General features: G+C 37.5%; 1 protein-coding gene across 2 annotated transcripts in view; it reads right to left on the reverse strand.

The window, feature by feature from the left end:
* MPP7 (membrane protein, palmitoylated 7 (MAGUK p55 subfamily member 7)) overlaps positions 1 to 22,241 on the reverse strand; it is a 134,378-nt gene that overhangs the window by 28,133 nt on the left and 84,004 nt on the right. The window contains exons 5-13 of one of the 2 annotated variants that reach the window (XM_012732657.1): positions 21,944 to 22,024; positions 14,326 to 14,457; positions 11,911 to 11,992; positions 11,265 to 11,350; positions 8,862 to 8,936; positions 8,479 to 8,675; positions 7,953 to 8,017; positions 881 to 901; positions 766 to 777 (exon numbers count right to left, since the gene is read on the reverse strand). In XM_012732657.1, the coding sequence (XP_012588111.1) occupies positions 766 to 777; positions 881 to 901; positions 7,953 to 8,017; positions 8,479 to 8,675; positions 8,862 to 8,936; positions 11,265 to 11,350; positions 11,911 to 11,992; positions 14,326 to 14,457; positions 21,944 to 22,024 (751 nt within the window). The remainder of the gene's footprint in view (positions 1 to 765; positions 778 to 880; positions 902 to 7,952; positions 8,018 to 8,478; positions 8,676 to 8,861; positions 8,937 to 11,264; positions 11,351 to 11,910; positions 11,993 to 14,325; positions 14,458 to 21,943; positions 22,025 to 22,241) is intronic. The other variant, XM_004693051.2, reaches the window with a different exon arrangement.

A 22,241-nucleotide genomic window follows, 5' to 3' on the forward strand; every position in this document is an offset into this window, starting at 1 on the left:
AAAAAAATTATAAAAGACTTGCCTGAAACATGTATACTTTCATAGTTAAGAAAATTACACACTTGATCCCCAAAGTAAATTTATTTTTATAAATCAGATTCTTTGATAATATGTAAAGTATAGCACTTATTTGGCTCACTGGATTAGACAGAAAGGTTAAGCTTAAAATAGGTCCTTTCTTTTGAGGAGAATAAATACTATTATTGGGAAGGAATAAAGACATAATGTTTCTAATTTTTGATTTGTATCTTTAAAATGAATAGATAAAAACATTTTAAAATGATGTGTTTATTTCTATGATTTAAATGAATACAGAAAAATGTAGATTTGAAAATTTATGCAGTATTCATCCCTTTAGGCCTCTAATCTTTGTATAAATATATATCTGAAATGAACAGCACAGCTTATACAGAAATCATATAACTGAAAAGATTCTTCCCACATCCTTATATTAAAATGCCTGTTAATATGTTGGTATTAAGATTGTTTTCTTCATTCACCTTTGAGACTACCAACAGATGAAAGTCTAACATACTATTTTTTTGGATTATTTTCTGTACTTCTGCCATATGAAGCAAAATGAAAGGTATATATCTTTCTAAAACAAAGTCTATCCACAATTTTGGGTACTGTGATGTCAAGAGAGAAGTGAGGAGGCCCCATCACCTTTATATCTTAAACTTTTTGCTGTAGTAAATTTAATCCTACAAATATGTGCACTAAGTGAAATTATAAGACTATGCAGGGAAACTTTTATACATGTACCTTTATTTTCCTCTGAGAAGCACAAAGAAAACAAGAAAGCAAATGATTAAATGTGCAGAAAATACAATTAAAGTAGGAAGATGTTATATCCAAGGGGGAAAAAAAATTCACCTACCACACTCAAATGTTTCCTCATCTTAGAAAAGCCAAAGGGGGAAAAAACAAATGTAGCTTAAATATTTCAAAATTGTTAGCAAATAAAAAGAATTTATGAAAAACTACATTTTAGTCTGTTCTGTGGTCTTGATCTAAAAAGAATGTATACAAATAAGCAGTAACATGAGTTTTATATAGCTTACTAAGCATCCAAATGGGGAAAATAACCAAGAAAAACAGTATTTTTTCAAAATAATACCTTTAATAAGGGGGTTGTATTTATTTTTCATGTAACAGTTCTGTTTATAAATTCATCTGCCCACTCAACACAGGACAATTTGTGACAAAAAAAAAATAGTGGAAAGGAAAGATTTCAGAAATAACAAATTTGGCCCTTAAAATGTCTCATTAGCCTATCAATGTAACAATATCCTAGCAATCATCAACTTACTGCACCCTTGAAATGAATCAAGCAAACTCTATCCTTGTTCTATTTAATTTGATGAAAGGATTTGAAAAAGCAATCCTAAACAATTTGAAGTTTACTAATATGACAGCAACTTTAAAAATTTAACTTAAGAAACTCAACTTTGGTGAAGGGTAGTGAAAGTCTTAACAACTTAACAGAAGTGCAATCTAACCACAAAGCAAGGCCAAATTTATTTCACTGCAGGATCTTTGAGGGTGAAGAGGAGCCAGCAGAATAGCGCCTGCTGCCTGTCTCTCCAAACTGCAGAAGGAAAATTAAATACTTAGAAGTGAGTGTGTACTACTGCATTTTCACTTTTCACAAACCTTTAATCCTCAGATTGAACAATCTGAGCAAAACTAACAAGCCAACCATTATTATTCACGTACATACGAAGAGTCACACAAGTTCTGAGTTCGTTTATACTGATTTCTAGCTTGGAGATGCCATGGGTATCTAAAATGACTTGTTAAAATACAAGCAATGAATTTCGTGATATGAGTTAGCCAAGCCACGCAGGCTGGAAATAATACAAGCTGTGTTTAAGAGTGTCTGAGATCTCAGACACTCCACCATAAAGCAGATGGTTAGACAGAGTATTATTTCCTGTAGGAACAATAGGATATGCTGAGGGTTGCACCTTGATTAAAAACCCAGTTTTAATGTAAATCAGCAGATAAAAGCCATGTCTCACACGCACATAAACCACAAATTAAAACAGGAAAGCCAATCCACACTAAAACATCTGTAGTTTATACTGCATATAGTACATGCATATTTCATGTTTTAATAAAAGGTCATGAATATGCTGCATAAACTCTCAAAAGACTATTTCTCCCATGTAATTCTTAAGAAGAGACCAGTATTTTTAGCATGCCACGACACATACATATATATTTGATTGCAAGTACCATGCTTCACAAACAGCAGGAGGAAAAATGAGGAACAGAGTCCCTAAGGCTTATCAAGTTTGAACAAAGAACACACACATATAAAGATGATTTCAGAAGAGAACTGGGATAACAGCATGAGTCTTAAGGCACTGGTCAATGCATGAGCCCAATTATTCTCCAGCAACTCTGTAAGGCCAACAATTTCTCTCATTCTACAAATGGGAAATCACCAGGACAGAAAAAGAAAGCAAACCCATGCTTTGTGGCCCCAGAGTCTGAGTTCGTAACTATGCTAGACTATCACACCAAAATCACTTAAAATTTTTTTTATTTATTTATGCATACAGAACTGGGGTACAGGCCAGATGTGTGGGGGTGAGAAGATTCACCAGAGACAGAGTGGGGAGTATGACAGGCAGGTGTACTGAAATACACTGCTAAGGGGAGCAGCAGATGAGACAGGAGAGGTCTGCTGCACCATGTGTGTCAGCTCCAGGGCTGGAGATTGAACTTATGCTGCAATGGCTGCGGTAGTTTCATAGTGCTGTGCTTTAACCTGTTGCGCCACGAGGGAGGGCCCAAAGTCACCTTCTAATTACTCCAACTTTAAGCTAGAAACACAAATCCTGGCAGAGCTATGGGGACAGAGCGCTGCTGAGGCCGATGCTTCTTTCAAGTTTCCAGGAGCTTCCACCCACCTGCCTTTCACCCCTCCTCCTACTTCAGCTTCAATCTCAGGTGTATTTATCAGGACAGAAGAGCCAAGCAGGGTCCCTTCTCTCTCTCCTGCCTCATCAGGAGTCCACTCACTGCTATCTAAAACCAAATTATAAAAATCACAGTGGAGAGGGCACCAACATCACATAGAATAGCTCTGCTGTCTCCAGAGAATGGGATGGGAAGACTCACGAAGAGTCTGATGACCTCTCCACACCTCCGGCTGTGAGCCTGAGTGTGATGGACCTGACTCTTGTCAAGTAGAGAAACTAAATGTATCGGTGTGAAATTACTCATTGGGCCAAAAGGTTAGACCCCACCTTGGGAGCCACTTTCCTACCCCCGCCATCACCTCCCATGTCAATCTGTCCTGAAGCCTGCACTGAACAGACCCTTAACCAGCTCCCTTAGTGGCCCACCGCTGGCTCCTCAGGACAAACGAGAGACAAAATAGAGGCTTAAGCCCTGCACATGGAAAAGCTAACAGCACAGGTCCTGAGGATGTTTTAGAAGCAACATCAAATGTGTAAGGAGAACATAACTTACTAAGATGAAAGAAAAATCAGCAATAATAATTAGAAAGGCCTTCACGTCAACCATGTCATGACACAAATAATCAGATGTGCCATTTACAGCTTCCTTCATCTGCACCACCTTCCATACTAACTCTGAACTTTGGCAACTCCCAAAGAATATACAAGGAAAATGAAATGCTTCTAGTGATTTTTTAAAACTTAATATTTTTCTGTTTGCATAAAACCTCACCAATATTAAGCTAATGTTTAACAAGGTTATATAAACGACATAACAACATAAACAATCTAATTGCTAATTTTTGAGTTAACTTTCTGTATGAATACATTAAGTATCATGTAAAATGCCAAGAAGAAGGTATTTCCTCATCTTTGAAAGCCGTATGTCACAACAACCTACAAAGTTATACATTATTTTCAAAATCTGGCCTGTTAGATTCGCAGAGGGATCCTTCTTTCAGTCATTGTTTAAATCCTTTGGATGGTAAATTTTGATCTTCCAAACACAAAATGTTTCTCTTTGAAAGGTTACACTCTGTTTGAACAGACACCCTCAAATTGCAGTTACTTTCTTTTTAATCCACATGATAATAATCACAACTGGTTAAAATAAATTCTACAATAAAATATTTTGTGTTTTCACCTTCTAATCTCTAAAAGGTCAATAAATTGTATAATTCTGGGGTTTTTTAAATTAAAAGAATTTGATAAGAAATTGTGCAAAAGGAAAAATTTTTAGTTAATATGATCCCATTAAATAGTTTTAGAATTTGGGGGGTATATATTCTTTGGTGACTAAAAAATGTGAACTAAACACTGTAATCCAATGTCATATTTCAATATTCTGTTATAAAATATACTGCCTGAACAAGAATCATTTTTGAAGATTTGATATACTGGTTTTAGGTATTAATCCCATTGAAGGTAAAATAAAATCAAGGTTTGTGCGATTAGAAAGACAGTTTTTTAAAATATACTTAGATTCAATAAAAAGAGAACAAACATTTCAAAGCTATCAAAGAAATTCATATTTCTTTTTTAAAGGTTAGGTGATATCATATTGCTTTATAAACGCAACTGAACTATAAAAATGTGTATTTGGCAGAAAAATTATAGAGTGCTTTAAATTATTTTGACACAAGAATTCAAGCTGCCAAGTGCCTGTCATGAAAACTACTTCTCTGTGCTACTTGAAACATTAGATACATCCTTACTCATTCCCAAAACACTTAATCTGTGTCTTTCACATAATAATCTAAAAGTTGGTCATATCAGAGGAAACCCATCAGACTTCAAGGTCTGCTCTCTGTCTGTGTTATTAATATAAATCTCTTATGTGAGAACCTACTATCAGATGAGGGAGGAAGGGAAGAAACAGAATTCAACTTTGTTTACTGGATGAACAATTTTCCAAAAATAGGAAGAGGAGAAAAAGGAAAGATGAGGCCCTCTACCAAGCCTCTAAGATTTAGGAATGCTTTAGTTTTACCAGTTTATGATTTGTTTTTTAGAATATTTAATTTTAAGGGGTAAATTATTTTGTTTGAGATTCCTATTTTCTGGATATGTTCTAGATATGCAAAGACCCAAAGAGGGAGGAAATAAACCAACACTGAAGATGAAGTGATGAAGTCTACCATACTTCAGAGTTTTGCACGAGGTCCCAGTGTTAGAGCCTAAAGAAGCTGATTTTGTTTACTGGCAACCAGACTTCTAGTCAAATACAGAAGTAAAGATAAGTACTGGGGGGCTTCTCCATTTGTATTTGACTGTTACATCGATATTAACTGAACTCCTGAAATTTCAGAGCCATCTGCCATGAAATTTCCTCCATGCAAACTTGACTTACAATGCTACGCTGGGAATCAAAAAATAAAATCATAATGAGGCATCCAGGAGGGGTATGGGATGAGAAGGAAATGAGGGATTGGGCACAGGGAGGGGAGAGGGAAGGAAGAGCACACAGGGCTGTGGTGACAGGTGGTGGTGGGAGAACAACTCTGGCCACCTCTGAATTTTGGGCATGTTTTGTTCAAAACTTAACAACCATGCAAGAGAAGAATAAATCAATATATAAATAAACCAAACATTATGAATTGCTTTCTGAGAAGACCCTTAGCAAAATAATAATAAAACCTTACTAACTGAAGCAATCACTGTAAGAAAAGTTAACTGGCTAATTTAATATTTATTATTAGTGAAGCAATCATTGCAAATACACTGCTTAAACATCTCCCTACATTTTGGCAAACTTGTAAACTTTCATGCAGAAAATGTTTATTGATCTGAGGATTTTAGAAATTTCCCACTTATTTGAACTTTTAGAAACTTCCCAATAAATTGAACTTCCAAAAACCCATCCTGTGGATTACTACCCACGCCACAAAAATAAAAGTGTTAACTTTTTGTTTGTCTTCATTGTATTACTCTATAATTTAGCAAAGTGCATGATAACATCAAGTTACTCCAAACATTTAAGGACCAAACAAAGCAAATGGCAAGATTCAGCTAAAAGTCTCTATCTCACACACAGGCTACAAAACAAAGTGCTTTCAAATGCCTTTAAAAATACTCATAACCACGACAACTTCTACACAACTTCTGAGTCCACATGTTGGTGATACAGTATTTTTAAAAAGTGAAATGGAATTTCACTTCTTTGAAAACAAAAACACTAGCTTCCCATTTAATTTTCATAGAAATATATTGCACAGGACATATTTACTATACATGAGAGATTTAATTTGGATAAAGTTAACTGGATTTATTTTTACTCAAAAATAAAGAATATCTAAATATAAAAACAAATAATGCATCTCCCAGTGAAACAAAACCCAATCAAACAGAGAAATGAAAGTAAAGATTTATAAAATTTTTTTAAAAGACAGAAAAATTATACACACACACACACATAAATATACACACACACCACACACATGTATTCATACATACACAACTGAATTCATTTCAATAAAGGTAAGTGCTGGGAAAGTATTTTCAAAAAATACTGGCACATTGAAAAAAAGTAATACAAATTAACAAATGCAAAGCCTTTAATAAAATTAATACTTACCACACACACACACACACACACACACACACACAGACCTCTGTTATAGCCACCACACATTTATACTGAAACCAGTTGGAGGAAAGTTATCAAAACGGTCGATTCACTTTATACAGCCTTTAGTGAAAACTTATCAAAAAATTTAAATAAATGAAAATTCATAATTGCATCAAATTGTTTGTTTCTAAGCTGCCAAAAGTCCAAAAAAATTTGTGTGTGGATTCCAATTCAATTAGAATCATATTTATTTCATTTTCAATTTACACATATTTTATCCCACACTAGAAAGGTGCAGGCCTCAGATTTCAAAATTCCTTCAAGAGCAAGTCAGGTGGATGCTTCTACACTCCTTTCAGCTGACTGAATTACTGGTGAAAATTCATTACACTTGAAAACAATGCAACATTCTGGTTAAACTTTAAGCTTGCTGATGTCACAATAACTGTGGCATTCTAGGACAAGTGTTTTTTTTTTTTCCTTCTGCCCAGATTTAATGGAGCAAGAACAAGCAGGCTTTTGAATCAGTGCTCTACTTTAAGTGTTTGCTTGCTCGCAAGATTTATACTCGACTGTAGTTTGGCTCTCTTAAAATGTAATTCCTGGGCTATAAGCTTCTGCAAACTGACAGAAATAACAGGAGATGTGAAAAAATGCAACAATACTAAAAACAGATGTTGGTGTAAAATTCCAGGACCATTTATTTGCTCATTTCACCTTTTAATGTACAATGTCTATGCTGAAAACACAGAACTTTTTTTCTCTTAAAATACCTAGAACCATGAAACATTTAGAGAAGATGAAGTAGGAAATTTATGGGGTGGGGACTTGAGAGAGGTGAGAAGGTGAGAGAAGTTCAAAAGTAAAAAATGCACCTTAATCATTATCTTTTCCCAGTAACATCATCTTTTTTCTCATTCTCGTTTTCTTTTAATTTATTCTAGTGATAACTCCAAATAGACAAGTTATAGGTCAGAGTTATGAGACTTCTGGATAAGAAAAGAAATAATAAGAACACGAACAATTGTTTTTAGGCACAATAACCTTGGTGCCCAAGAAAGCGATAAATATTTTCCCCCTAATCCTTACCAAGAAATAACTTACCCAAACAGCCTGGCTTTGGGAAAATACAAGCTGCACTGTAGGCTAGAATCATTGTAAGATAAAGCTGAGCCTGATTCAGAAGTCAGGGTCGTGGTTATTAACTTTTCTCATACAGAATAAACCATGACATCACTGTAAGCAACACCAAGCACATTAATATTCCTATAATGAATTTTATTTACTTGATTCCTGTGATGATCCAAAAGCCTTCACTAAGTAACTGGACCTCTCATTCTACTACAAACGTCTGCTTCAAAAGTCAAAATAAACAAGATTTGATTAATCTGTATTCTTAGTAATAAACTTACATGATTTTCTGTTGGAAATTTTCAGTGGCTGCACTAATATTTCTGGCCGTCTCAGTGCCAACCTCCTGAGGGAAAATAAGGTCAAAAAGTCAGTGAGTTGTCAATACAGGGCCAAGAGTACTATAACAACAAAGTATTAAAGAGTTTTCAGGGGGAAAAAAATGGAAATTTGGGGAGAATTATATACAACACAATCAATTCAAATTAAGAAGTAAACTCTCTACTTTCAAATTTGTATAGGTCATCCCAGTCCAGAGCCTCCTTCTTCTTTTATTTTTCAAATCAATATGGTTCAACTATCAACATGCTATTTTCCATTTGCTTTATCACAAAAACTTACAGGGCCTGGTGCTATTATAATATTTTGGGTCCTCTTCACACTTAGACAAAACCAAAACCCAGCGAGAGATCAAGGCTCGGAAGGCTGAGGTTCAGCCCTTATTTTATCACGGCACTGCTGGGCTGACATTCCACAGAGAACGAAAGGTCAGTGACGCCCAGCCGTGCTGACCGTCCAGCAGCTCACCTTTCCTGGAAATGCTTGGAGGGAATCAAGCCTGCCCGGGGGTTGGCATCACCTTCATGCTTCGCTTGCCACCAAGTTGCATCATCTTGGCACATTATCTGAAGAATATCTCCCTTTTTGAAAGAAAGTCCAGCTTCCTTACAAGGAATTGCTTTATCCTCATTAGGGTTGTAGTCAAAGAGGGCTTTGATAAACACCTAGGAGGAGGTTTCATTTAGAATAAATATGAAAAATAAGTGTGAAATAACCCACATCCTTCCAACTCTGATTTAAGAGCTAATAATTTTTTAAAATAGAATATTCATCCTGTTGTGATTGAAGAGGACAGAAATTCGATGGGAAAACATCAGCTCCCCCCACAAAGGTTTCTAAGGAATGATTACCTTTCCTTCTTTAGATGGTGTCTCCTCTTTGATGCTGGGTATAATCTTAAACGTAATTGCTCCCTGAGACTGCGCCTGATATCAAAGGAAAGAAAGACTTATAATTTCTAGAGCCAAGGAGAGAGAAGAGAAAATAGGTAGAAAACCAAACACATCGGAAAATTTACAAGCCTGGGGTTTCTACTCTTAGATAGACCAAACGGAGGAAACTGTTTTTGTAAAAATTCCTGTAATTGGAGAAAGCACTAAAGTCTGTCCAGTAAGTTAAAAACCTTTAACCACGAAATCCACTTTTACCTCTGATCCACTTCTGAAATGCCAATGAATACATTACCATCCATGTCCAGCTACTTCAAAATAGAAACGTGAAAACACACAGTGCCTTAAACACAGCGACGCTAAATGGCGAGGAAGGGTAACTACAAGGTGCAGGGACCACAGTGGGCCCAGGGGCCCGCCCCTCCACCTATTCACAAGTACATTGAGCAAATAAAATCCTGAAAGACAAATGACCAGGGCAGCAAGCAAGTAGCGAAAGCAGACCGGGGCGGGAGAAAACTTGACAGAAGTGTGTTTGCAGTCACAGCTGGGCAGATAGCTCACAGCGGGGAGGGAGGGCCGGCTGCAGCTCAGGGCCCGTGTTCATCCAGGGGCCAGAACACACATCAGGGACTTCGCTGACAGTCCCATTCTGGATAAGGGAGGACACAGAGTTAGTGTCCCAGGCGCTGGGAGCACTCTTGGAAAACTGAGACGGTAGAGAGGTGATCACTGGTGTGATCCTGAGGTCCCAATACAAACATCAGAAGGCAAACCTGTGAGGGGAGGAACCTACAGGAGCATCTGAGTGCCCTCAGAAACGAGGCTAGTGTTTGAGGCTGTGATACTGGAAACAGCTGCCCCAGCTCCCACCCCCCCTCCAGACCAAAACAAGACAAATGAACCCTTTCACTAGCCAGAGTTAAGCTCCTGGTTCTTAACAACAGGAGCAAGCACCCCAGGGTGAGGCTCTCACTGAAAACACAAAACAACGCCTGGCTTGCCATCCTGTCTCAACCACAGTCCACACCCAGTGCTGCACCCAGTGCTCCAACGCAGCCTCGGGCTGAGGAGATGCGAGGTTACAAGAGACAGGCAGACTTGGAGCTGGCCTGGTTAAGGCTCCCCACCTGCAGTTCCATTACCCACTGCACAGCAAGAGGCCCGCCCCCCATCCCCTCCCCCACACTGATGGCAAGAACCCTTCAGTGCCCTACTGTCCCAGCAACTCTCTGCCTGTTACCCCTTCCTGGAGCCAGTTCTCCAGCCACCAGGCAGGTGAAAGCTTATCCCTACCACAACCCATAAGAGCTGAAAATGAAAGGACGAAAGGACATCACTGGAGCAAAACCCCTGAGAGAAGCCGCAGTCCAAGAGAATACTCCTAAAGAGGAGCTCAGAGCAACACTGCTGAATTATAAGAACAACCCAAGCAATGGCCAATGTAAAACAGCAACAGAATAAAGCCCGAGGAAATGAGACTGTTACAATCATACTTTAACATTTAAGTATCAGGAACCATGTGTTTTAGGGCTAAATACCTAAACTGTCATATAAATACATGTTTCATTATGTATTCATTATCTGATAATGCTCAGCAGAAAAAGAATGAGGAATATTCAGTTCTACTGAAGACTGGCTAAAGAATAAAACACCAAATGTAACAGATGAATTAAAAGATGAAGACTGAGAAGTGAAAACAGGCACCACCACCCTGCCCACGAGGCTCAGTCTCCCTTTGCACAGTCTCACGCCATCCCGTTTCTCTTTAGCACTTATCATACCCACATCTATGAATTCATGTGAGCTATTTAATATCTCTTATCCCACAAAATTGCAAGTTCCACGAAATATCTGATACTTATTTACGGGCAGTGAAGGAGGACAGCAAGAGGGGCCACGAGGAGGCTGACAGGCAGCGAGGAGGAGGGAGGCGGAGGAGAAAGGGAAGACTGGGCGCGTTTCTGAGGCCGCTGTCAGGTTCATGTAGCAGGGCCTCCGTTAATTTTGGCCTTCCAAATGAACTTGAGAATTAATATTATCAAAGTATACAATAATTTCATAAGACATCTGAATTAATTTTACTACTGCATATACTTAGAACTCACAGCTATGTTGAGAGCTGAAGGACAAAGATAAATGTATCACCGACAACAGAGTAGATGCATCTATTAAGTACCTGATGTGAGACGATCCCATAATAAACTGGTCAAACAAATTGCATTTAATCCTCAAAACAGTCCAGTGATGTATTTCTTCTTACTTTGTAAATCCACCAAATCCAAATCCTTTATTCATAAACAAGTTTAAAATACAACCACTCAATTTAATCTTCATGCAATTTAAAATAAATTTTCACCTTACCAAAATCTGTATTACTTCCTCTGGCCTTTTATCCTCAACTGGTATCCCATTCACTTCCCTTAGTTCATCACCGACGTGAATAAGACCTGAGAGATAACAAATTTGGCATCTAAGCAGTGTTAGCTACCAAAAAAGCAGTCATCTGTAAGCTTTTCCACACTCAAAGCATTAGTAAATATTAACGGTGTGGACTGGAAAAAAGACTATCACACTTCTCAGGTTTCAGATTATCTCTCTACTCCAGCAGTGAATCAAGACTACAATATAACAATGTTGGCAAAGAAATGACAACAGCGCCTTGCTCTTTCTCTACAAATGCATACTATCTTCATGCTATAAAATAATTTTCATTTTTTTTAAAGATTGCATTAATTTTAGTTAGTACTTTTCAAATGAGAAACTCTGCAATATGTCCTAATAGAACTCTGGAAATCCATGTACACTAAGACCATGAAGTAGGGTGCATTTCACTTACAATTGACCTAAATAGGTTTCCACCTTTCAAAACAGAAAATAAAAATAAATCCTACTACTCATTTTGCTGCATTATAGTCAAAGACTGTGATCCTCTTATCCATGTATTGGAAATGTTACCCACTGAGCAGGCTATGACTCATCAACTCCCGCCCAACACTGAAACTCTCACCACTTCTGTCCGCAGCTCCTCCTCTCATGATTCGAGCTACAATGATGGCCCCACTCTGCTCATCTCTCTTAATGGTGGCTCCCTTTAAAAAAGAAATAAAAGAATCTCTTGTGGGTAAATGTGTATATGGAGAGGTGGTGGGGGAAGGGGACAGAAATAGACCTTCATTTGGAAGTCTACAAAATAATAAAGGACACAAGAACTCATGACGAGACACAGAATTTTCCACCTTATACAACATGTAATATTTTAATGCAGTCTAAAAAATCCTTTTTAATCTTTCACCTCCTCAATACTATGGGCAGCACAAGTACATTTTTCCACTGTAAATTCTTTGTATTTGAGCAGTACCTGATTTTCACTCCTTTAAAGCCTTTCCTTATTTCACTTTATCATACCACATACAATGAAGAAGACAGACTGTAGATGTGGTAAAATGAATAAAGAAATATTATCAACCATAACTCCAAAATTATATTCCCTACCCAAGGCTAAGATAAAATAACGGGAGAAAGATGGCTACTCCAGGTTTTTATGTACTAGGATTATACACAGTACAAATAAAACTACCATTTTGGCATAAAGGTAGGAAACAATTACAAACAGAAACCAGAAACCCATTTATTAATATTCAGCAGCTAATTAACTGAATACTGTTTGGTGAGATCAGGTACACATGGTTACTGAATACCTACTCATGATTTTACTTCCAAGAAACTGCCATTGTTTTGGAAAAACTATCCTACATTGCATCACACAGTGAAAAAAATGCACATTAAGTGGACACAGAATTCCTCCAAACGATGAGCAATAATCCATCATGGTTTTGGTGCTAAAATTCTGCAGAGGTTTATAACACAGAATTAGGTCACTGAAACAAGACTTTCTCCACCAACGGTCATAGTGCTTTTCAGTACAGGACCGTCCAGTGTACTGTGCATGACACTAGTCCCTTTGGTTGACCCTGTGATTCAGTCACCAAGACCCTACCACTTGTCAGGTCCTGTTCTAAGGGCTTACAAGGCAATGATAAAAACAAACAAAAAACAACAAAGATTTTTGCCTCCTTAAGGAACATACACTCTAACAAGAGTCCAACAATAAGCGAATGATTTAATAATTAGAGAAATAATTTGTAGATATTGTAGGGACTCTAGATTTTATTCTGAAAGGGAAAACATGCAGGGTTCTGAAGCAGGAGTGCCAGAATCTAAAAGGATTGCTCTACCTGCATTAAGAAAAGAGCTGACAAAGGCAAGGACTAAAGCAAGGAACAAAGATGAGGTAGCTACAATGATCCCAGGAAAGAGGATGGAGGTTTGGATCTTATTGGCAGAGGCAATAAAACCACACTGGATGGTCCTGTATTGAAAAGTGTAAGGACAAGTGTCTGGATATATCAATGGTTAAGCCAAAAGATTTCCCAATGGATTAGAAATGGAATGTGAAAGAGTGCTATCAAAGATTGACTCTATGGCTTTTGGCTGAGTAACTAACTAGAGGATGGGATTGTCGTCAACTAAGTGGAAGAATCCTACGGGTAGACCAGATCTGGGGACATGGATCGGTTTACTTCTGGGCATGTCAAGATTGAGATGTCTATTCGACATGCAAATGGAGGTATCAAGTAGACAGATAAACATAAAAATTTAAAGATCAGAAGAAAGGTCTGGAAGAAAAATTGCCCTGGGATTCACGACACACAGATGTTTTTTAAAGTCAAGAATTGGGTGAAATCACTTCCAAATGAAAAAATAAAAATACAAAAACCCTCTCCAAGAATTATGGGCATTTTGTCATAGATACAAACTCTCAAGTGGGCCACGCTGCTGTCGCTGTCTCCCCAGCTCCTGGAGGATCAGTACCCACCTGAGGAATGACCTCACTTTCCACATCACACTAGTACTTGGCTTAGCTTTCTTTTTGATGCCTTCACTCTTGAGGATTTCTATGTCCCTGCTTCCCAAATTCCTACTATCCCAAATCCCTTGATGTATTCCTAACGCAATGTACTTGAATAAAAATAAGATCAAAACTCAATAAAACAGAGCACAGTATATATGATATAACAGTCTTGTGACAGTTTGCAAATGCAAAATGAACTGAATTGAATGTTTAAAAATTTACCCATTTTCTTACATAATTATGTTGAATTTATTTCATGTTAATTTTGACCAATAAAATGCAATACAGAAAACTTTGGCTTAGGGTAGTCTATTTATAGCCATTTTATTTGCTTCATTTTCTTTTATTTTCCCAAATCATATTCTATTACATATGAATGTTCCATTCATTTTAAAGTTTGAGAACACCAGGGAAGCATATTTTAGAGAATAATTAGTATGTGCTCAATAAATTTGTCTTTTATCACAATATCTACTCAGATCTTCACATAAACTATAGACCAAACCTTACCAGTGGTTCTCTATTTTTGACTAGACGGATGATCTTTACTGAGTCTTCCTCATCATCAATATCATCAGGCATAGGAGGCAACACAGGGTCATAGCTCTTCTGGGCCACAGTATCATGTACAGAGAGCAAAGCCTGACAGAGACAGAGGTTGGAGACAAAGTGAAATAATGAAAACACAAGGCCCTCCCTGGTGGCACAGCGGGTTAAAGCACAGCACTAAGAAGCTAAAGCCACTTCAGCATGCGTTCCATCCCCACTCCAGAGGTGACCCACATGGCACAGCAGACTCTCCTGACCCTTCTGCCATTTCCCTCAGCAGTGTACTTCATCAATCTGCCTGTTCTGTTCCCCACTGTGTCTGGTGAAGCCTCTCACTGCCCCTTCACCTCTGGCCTGAACCCCAGTTCTGTATGTATAAATAAATAAATCTTTTTTAAAAAAAAAGAAACACAAAGACATCAACCTAGAAAGAGAATCAGAGGGGGGTGTAAAATACACCCTTATATCTTGACATAAAGTGGTAAGATGGTCACTATATGAAAAGGGGTCATTTTCAAACAGGGAGTATGCAGAACAACAGAAGGGCCACCTCCAGCCCAGCCCAGCCCATGAGCCATGCAATGTCCTCTAACCTTATACTCTCCGGTCCAGCCTTAGGAGGATGGCTGTGGGGGGCAGGTGTGCCATTGTTTGTATTGGAGGTGATGGGTAGGAAGGGTATGTGTTACTTCTGGGAGGGAGGGATAAGACCACAGTCCAAGGCCAAGGAGCCAGTCTGAGAAGACCACATACATTACACAATCAATACAAGTGACTCTGACTCCTTTTTGCTTTCTCATTTCTAAATTGTGTGTATAATATAGTAGATTATTAACATGTATGAAGTAATAAAAAGTAGTGCTCATCCTGACTGATGTGGTGGTAAACACAAAAATTGATCATATTGGTCTTAGGGACCAAAGATGAGGGAAACATGGGAACCTGACAGGGAGCAACCCAGATGCTGACTTTCAGCTAACTATTCCCTCCTCAGTGGCATCACGACCCATAAGTCACACAAGCCAAGAAGCCTGGAGAAATCCTTGATATGTGTCTTCTCACCTGTAGTCCCAACAGACAATACTTAACCTGGAAAATCTACATCCAAAAGATACCTTGAGATCTGGTACCTTCTTTCCAGTCTAGATGACAGATCATTGAACTCAGCCACCTGTTTTTTGTAAGTAAGGCTTCACTGAGACGTGGACCTGCTCTTTCATTTATGTATAGTCTATGGCTGCTGCCTTCCACAGGCACAAGACAGAGGAGCAGAATGCTGTTCACATAAAAATTTGTTAGATCATTAAAGTCATCATGTTTTTCCTGGAACATCTCGATAGCTTCCAAATGGTGTCACTGTGTTCACTGCTCGTCCACTTTGAAACTTATGACTCTCAGTATAGACACAGTGAGTATTTTAGAATTGTATCACTTAATTGGTCTACTAATGTCTCTTTCAATATCTCACTGGCCTTGGGATAAAGATACATTCTTCTACATATCCTAAACATCTCCCATTCCTCTGAAACCTTTACTGCTCTCCTTGTCACTCAGTGAAAAAAAATCCTCCTCATAGAGACCTGGCCAAAATATCCAATATAAAAGTGAATCCCACATTTATTTGATCTCATAATATGTCTGTTGTCACCTCTATAAGTAGTGTTCACAATATAATCATATATGCATTTTGTGCTTATATATTTAACAGGTGCTATCCAATGAAACAGAAGCTCTAAGATGGGAAAGACTTGATGTCTATTTTAAAATCAAATCTTTTCACTGTCTTTACCATATAGAGAGTAAAACAATTCATACATGCACAGCCTGATGAATTTTCAAAACATAATATTCCCTGCAATGAGCAGTAAATGAGTCCTTGAGCTCTAATTCACAGCATAGTGATTACAGGCAATTTTGAATTATGATTCTCAAATACGCTGAGACAAGAATTTATTATTCAAACCATTAAATTGACATAATAATCACGTAACATGGTAGGTGTGCCATAACATTACCACAGTGATCATATTATAATATATAAATGTATCAAATTAGCAGGTTGTACACCTTAAATTTACACATTGCATAAGAAATACTTCAATTAAAAATAATATGCCCATGTAAACATGGCCAAAAGAAAAACTACATTAATTAAACCCCAAAAACCCCAACAGCCAGCAACTTCTATCTCACTTTCCAAAGTGATAGTTTACTTCTATTTGAAAATTACATGAATTATAAGCACATGTTCAATGATTCCCTGACATTAAGTTAGTGAGATTCATTTGTTCTATAACTGGTAGCAGCAGTCACCCAGTTTTCATAGTAATGGGGATTACAGCATAGGAATATTTCCGTTCCTTTACCCACGGTATCTTGAGTGATCTTTACTAAGTTTTCAGTTCTTGGGCTATCATCAAAAGTGGAGCTATAAGTATTTCACGTTTCTTGATATACCCACAAGTCCATGTTGAGTAATTATATTTCAGATGAGAATGGCTAAGTCATGGGTTAGAAGAATTTTTAACATTAGTAGAGACAATTATCTTCCCTTTTTTTTTTTAACTGAGGTAGCAGTGGTTTACAACGTTGTATGTGATTCAGGATTATAGGTTCACACATCTCAGAGATACCTTACCACACCACACCCATCATCAAGGCACCCTAATCCTCCAGCATAGTCAGGGGCCCACTGCCCATCGAGACTGGCACCAACTCCCACCCCCTCCTATAGCCTCCATTCTACAGCCAGATTTCTGGGGCTTGTTTTCATTTGGTTTGTCTGTCACTCTGTTTTGTTTCTCTATATTCCATATGTGAAAGAAACCATCCAGTATTTGTCTTTCTTATTCTGATATACAGTACCATTTCCCTTTCATTACTTATGTGATTTTTTTTATACTTTTTATTTTCATAGACTGTTAGATTTGGATGATCAGAATTTTGTAGATACTATTAAATTTTTGCATGTACAAACTGGTTGATCAATATAAAGTTTTTAAAAATTGGTGTAATCATTAAACTTTTGACAATTCTCAAGTGATGCTATTGTTTGAGTCTTCTTTGGATCACGGGGACTAAGCAGCCTAGAGCAGAAGTGACACAGAGGAGATTGATGCTTGCGTAATTACGGGGTGGGTGGAGAGAGATGCATGGAGGCTGTAGGTGGGAGCAAAAGGTTGTTTTACATATCATGGCAGTGGCAGGGAGTGGACATGGATACCCATGAATGAAAGGAAATATGTACAGTGAAGCTGGGGTGCTCCCAGCAGGTCAGTTCCCCAGTGAAAGGAACAAGGAGTTTCCCTGGGCTTCACTTCCCCTCCCTCACACTTTAGGGTTGACCTTTTGATGCTCACTGATAATGCAGAGAGACAGTAGAGTCCACTATGGAACTCCACAAGAGAGGGGTATTGGTAGTGTCACAAATGCAAGCTGCCCTCCCACTCAGAGCATTCATACCTGCAGTTTAATCCACAACCCACGACTCAGGTTTCAGACCTACAGAAAGCCTAGAAAGGCCAAACATCCAAAATCAAATAAAAGCAACTGTACCACTAGTTGGAAAAGGTAGGTGGCTCAAATCTCTACGATCTTACAAATCAAAATAGGTAGACAAAAACAGACAGTACATGGCAATTTCAGACCCTATGAAATATGAAACCACAAAGAGAGATTTTAAAAAGTACCCAAATGTAAGTGAAAATGAAAATGCCAACTACTAGAAACTATGGGATGGAGCAAAAGTCACATGATGTGAAAATTGCACTGCTCCTGTATTCATATCAAGAAACAGAAAGAGCTGAAATAATCAAATTTTACTCCTTAAAAGACTAGGTAAAGAGGTCTCCCTGGTGCAGGAATTAGTCTTAGACCTATTAAGCTATCTCCAGCCACTGTGGCATGAGTTCAAATCCTGTCCAGAGAGCTGACCCACATGGCACAGCTGACCTCTCCTGTCTTACCTGCTACTCTATCAGTAGACCTGCCTGTTCTGCTCCCACCTATCTCTGGTGAATACTCTCACTGTAGCCTAGATCCCAGTTCTTGTATGCATACATAAAGTAAATCTAAAAAAATTTTAAAACTATGTAAATATGAACAACAAAAGCCAGTTTACAGAAGGAAATCTTAAAACTAGAGCAGAAATAACAAAATAGAATTTTTTTTAAAAAAATTCAAAAAGATCAATGAAACCTAAAGCTGCTCCTTTGAACGATAAAGTAGACAAATATCCAACTACTGATATTTCACAAAGAAAATAAGGGAGAAAACTAAGTAGAATCAGAAATGAAAAGAGGAGACATTTCAGAAATACTGAGGATCATAAGAGACTATGAAAATTTGTATGCCATCAAGTTGAATAATATAAAAGAAATGGAGAAACTATTAGAAACACAAGCAAGGAAATTGAAACAATAGTCAAAATTCTCCCAGGGAAAAAAAAAAAAAAAAAAAGAGCAACTCTGAACCAGATGGTTTCTAGGGAGTTCTACCAAACCTTCAAAGGCAAATTAATAAGTAGCTTTCTCAAACTCTTCCAAAATACCAAGAAAGAGAGAATGCTTCCAAATACATTACTAATCCAACATTGCTCTGATACCAAAAGCAGACAGGGATATCACAAAAAGTGAAAACTATATGCCAATATCTCTGATGAACAGGGATGTAAAAACTCTCAACAAAATAACACCAGACTTAATTCAATAACACATTAAGAGATTAATGCATCATGATCAAGTGGGATTTATTCCAGGGTGATGAGGATGTTTGAACTTTCAAAAATGAATCAATATAATTCATCAGATAAAAGAAAGATAAAAATCATGACCATGTCAATAAATGAGACCAAACATTTGATAAAACTGAACACGCATTTATGATAAACACACTCAAAAATGAGGCTAAAATGAATGATAATGGCAATAGATGACAAATTCATAGCTAGAATAGTATTTAATGGTGAAAAACTGAAAGTTTTTTGTCTAAGAGCTGGTACAAGATAAGAATGTCTACACTTTCACCACTATTCAAAACAGTATTAGAAGTCCTCACTAGAATAATTAGGCAAGAGAATGATATAAAAGGAATCCAAATCGGAAAAAACTAAAACTATAATGATTTGCAGATGACATGAAAGTATACATAGAACCCTAAAGATACCACTGAAAAATTATTTGAAACAATAAATCATTAAGTAGCTGTTTACAAAATCAATATGTAAAAACCATTTGTTTTATATGCAATGCTCTATGGTAGACTATAGGTACCTTGAAGGTGGGTATGGTTGGGTGGGGTGGGGTGGTGTGGGGTGGGATGGAGTGGAGTGGGGTGTGAAAAGCCTGAAGAGATGTGGCCTATACCTCTGAACCATATACAATGTTTTAAATCAATACAACCTCAACAATAACATTTTAAAATGCAATCTTTAAAAAGTAAATAATTGCTTCCCTTATTCATGAAAAGACAATATACAGACTTATACCCCAGAATAACATTTCATATCCTAATACTTCAACTAATAATTATGAATGTATGTTATATTCTATTGCAGCTTGCTTCTGCTTAAAAAAAAAAAAATTAGGTTATTTTAGTTTATTCCCAGCACATAAAGGAATGGTTGCTCATTTCCTGAAATAGGCTAAAGCTTGTTTTAGGGCTGTACTTGTTAAAGTAATTCCCTATAAACATGAAATTCGAAGTGATAGTAGTTAATATAAATGATTTCCAGGAAAGTAATGTTAAATCCTAGGTTTAAAAAATGGAAGAAAGTCACTAGAACTTATCACTGCCAACTACAACATCACACCTCTAGAATCCTACCTCCTTCACACATTCCTGCACATACAACTTCCATGTTGTCTGCTCAACCTTTTGTAGTCACACCACTACATAAATAAGAAAAATGAAATTATTTGCTGAAGTATCTGGGACAATAAAATTTAGGTATTCAGTTCTAACATGTCCTCCAAAGGTGCTTCGTAACACTATAGAAAATCACATCTCCCACTTAAGTCAAGCGCCAGTTTCTGCCCAGTACAATCTATTTATGATTGACTATTCCATTTCAAACACTCCTGAGTAGAATACCAAAAGCATATGGATGCTGGTGGCCTTGTTGGATACTGTTTTCTTCATCTTCTAAGATCTTCATACTCCGATGTCTCATGCCCAGTCTAATATTAAATGAAGTAAGTTTCAGTGCATTCCCTGGCTGTTCATCTCTACACTCTTAATCTTTCCACACATTGTCTTTAATATCAAGAAACTATTCTGCTCTAATCTGATCCTTGTTTTTTAAATCTAAAATTCAACCAACCTTCTTTCTATACCACCACAAGCCAATTACTCTCACACAACTCAACCTTTATCGAGATATATCCATATCCTTATATTTTCTAAAAGGATTAGAAATTATAATGCATGCATGTTTTCACTTCATTTTAAAATATTGTCCATTTTTGCAGTATCAGTTTAAGATCAAAGGAGATCTTTCAAGAAGATAGAAGCCAGTTTTTGCATCTAGGCAGAAATTTTCATTCAAAATTCTATATATGAGTAACAGAAATCACTTAAGATAATGAACCGTTTAAACTACGTAACTACAATGCGTATGCAGTTATGACAACAAAGTATTTTACGTAACTTGCAGCCATGTTGAGGCCATAATGTACAGGTTATAGGACTGACCACATTAATGACCACAGAACTAATGGAAGGAAAATTGTGAAATGCCTTCTGGTGACTAACCACATTTGCAAGGTAGTAAGTGATAAACATGGGAGGTGAAGAACAGGGAAGAACTGGAATCTGTCTACCAATATTGTACTAGCATTTTACACTGGAAATTTGTTCTGCCCTGTCAAAAGGTATGATATATTAACACATGAATTGGAAAAGGGACAGGAAGTGGGGAGAGAAAGTGGGAGGCAGATCACGAGAAATAATGAACTGAGGTGGTGCAAGGGGTTCAGTGTCAGCACTGTGAGCTATGGGCAGCCACGGCAGCACAAGTTCCATCCCCGGCCAGGGAGCTGACCACCTGGCACAGCACACCTCCCCTCAGCAGGGTATTTCAGCACATCCACCTGTTCTGGTCCCCACTCTGTCACTGGTGATCTCTCTCTCTCTCTCGCTCTCTCTCTCTCTCTCTCTCTCGCACACCATCTCACATATACCTCAGCTCTTGTATGCATAAATATATAAATTGTTTAAAAAAATAAAAGTAAGTATGTGTCAAACACTTCAGAATGTTTTTAATCTACCAAATAAAATGAGCCTAAAAAAAACACTATCAGCATTATATGCTGTACTTTTAATTTCATTTAAAAGAAAGATTACCTTAAAGCTATATTAGATTTGCCAAGTTAAATTCAATTTCCCAAATAAAGTACTCTGTACTCAGTCATTATCATGATAACCATTATCATCCAATGGTTTTCCTTAATGCTGTTAGAGTACACAACAGTAGTTGGCAATGCACTTATTTGAAAATTGATGCTCAAAACAAAAATCACCTAAAATCTCAGAAAGCAGCCCTTTTGGAAGATATCTATTAGAAGATGTAACAGATTCTCACCTTCACATTGGGTTTTGACAGTAGTTTCAACAGCTCTGTAATCTCACTGTTTAATGGCTTATTCTGAAGTTCTTCAGCCAACTGCAAGGGAGATCACATTGACATACAGTTTAGTCAGTCTTGTGTAGCTCCATCTGTGACAACTGAGAATCTATCTTGCTATTTTCCAGTGATTAAGATGTCAGAAAGAGCAAAAATAGACTGTCAGTCATTGACGCTTCTGAGGCCACGGGAGCCCAGATCCCAGCTCAGACTCTTGGCTGACTACAACTCAAGGAATCCATCAGCCAGATCACCT

The sequence above is a fragment of the Condylura cristata genome, unplaced genomic scaffold, assembly GCF_000260355.1.
Source record: "Condylura cristata isolate star-nosed mole 26May11 unplaced genomic scaffold, ConCri1.0 scaffold00035, whole genome shotgun sequence".
Lineage (NCBI taxonomy): Eukaryota > Metazoa > Chordata > Mammalia > Eulipotyphla > Talpidae > Condylura > Condylura cristata.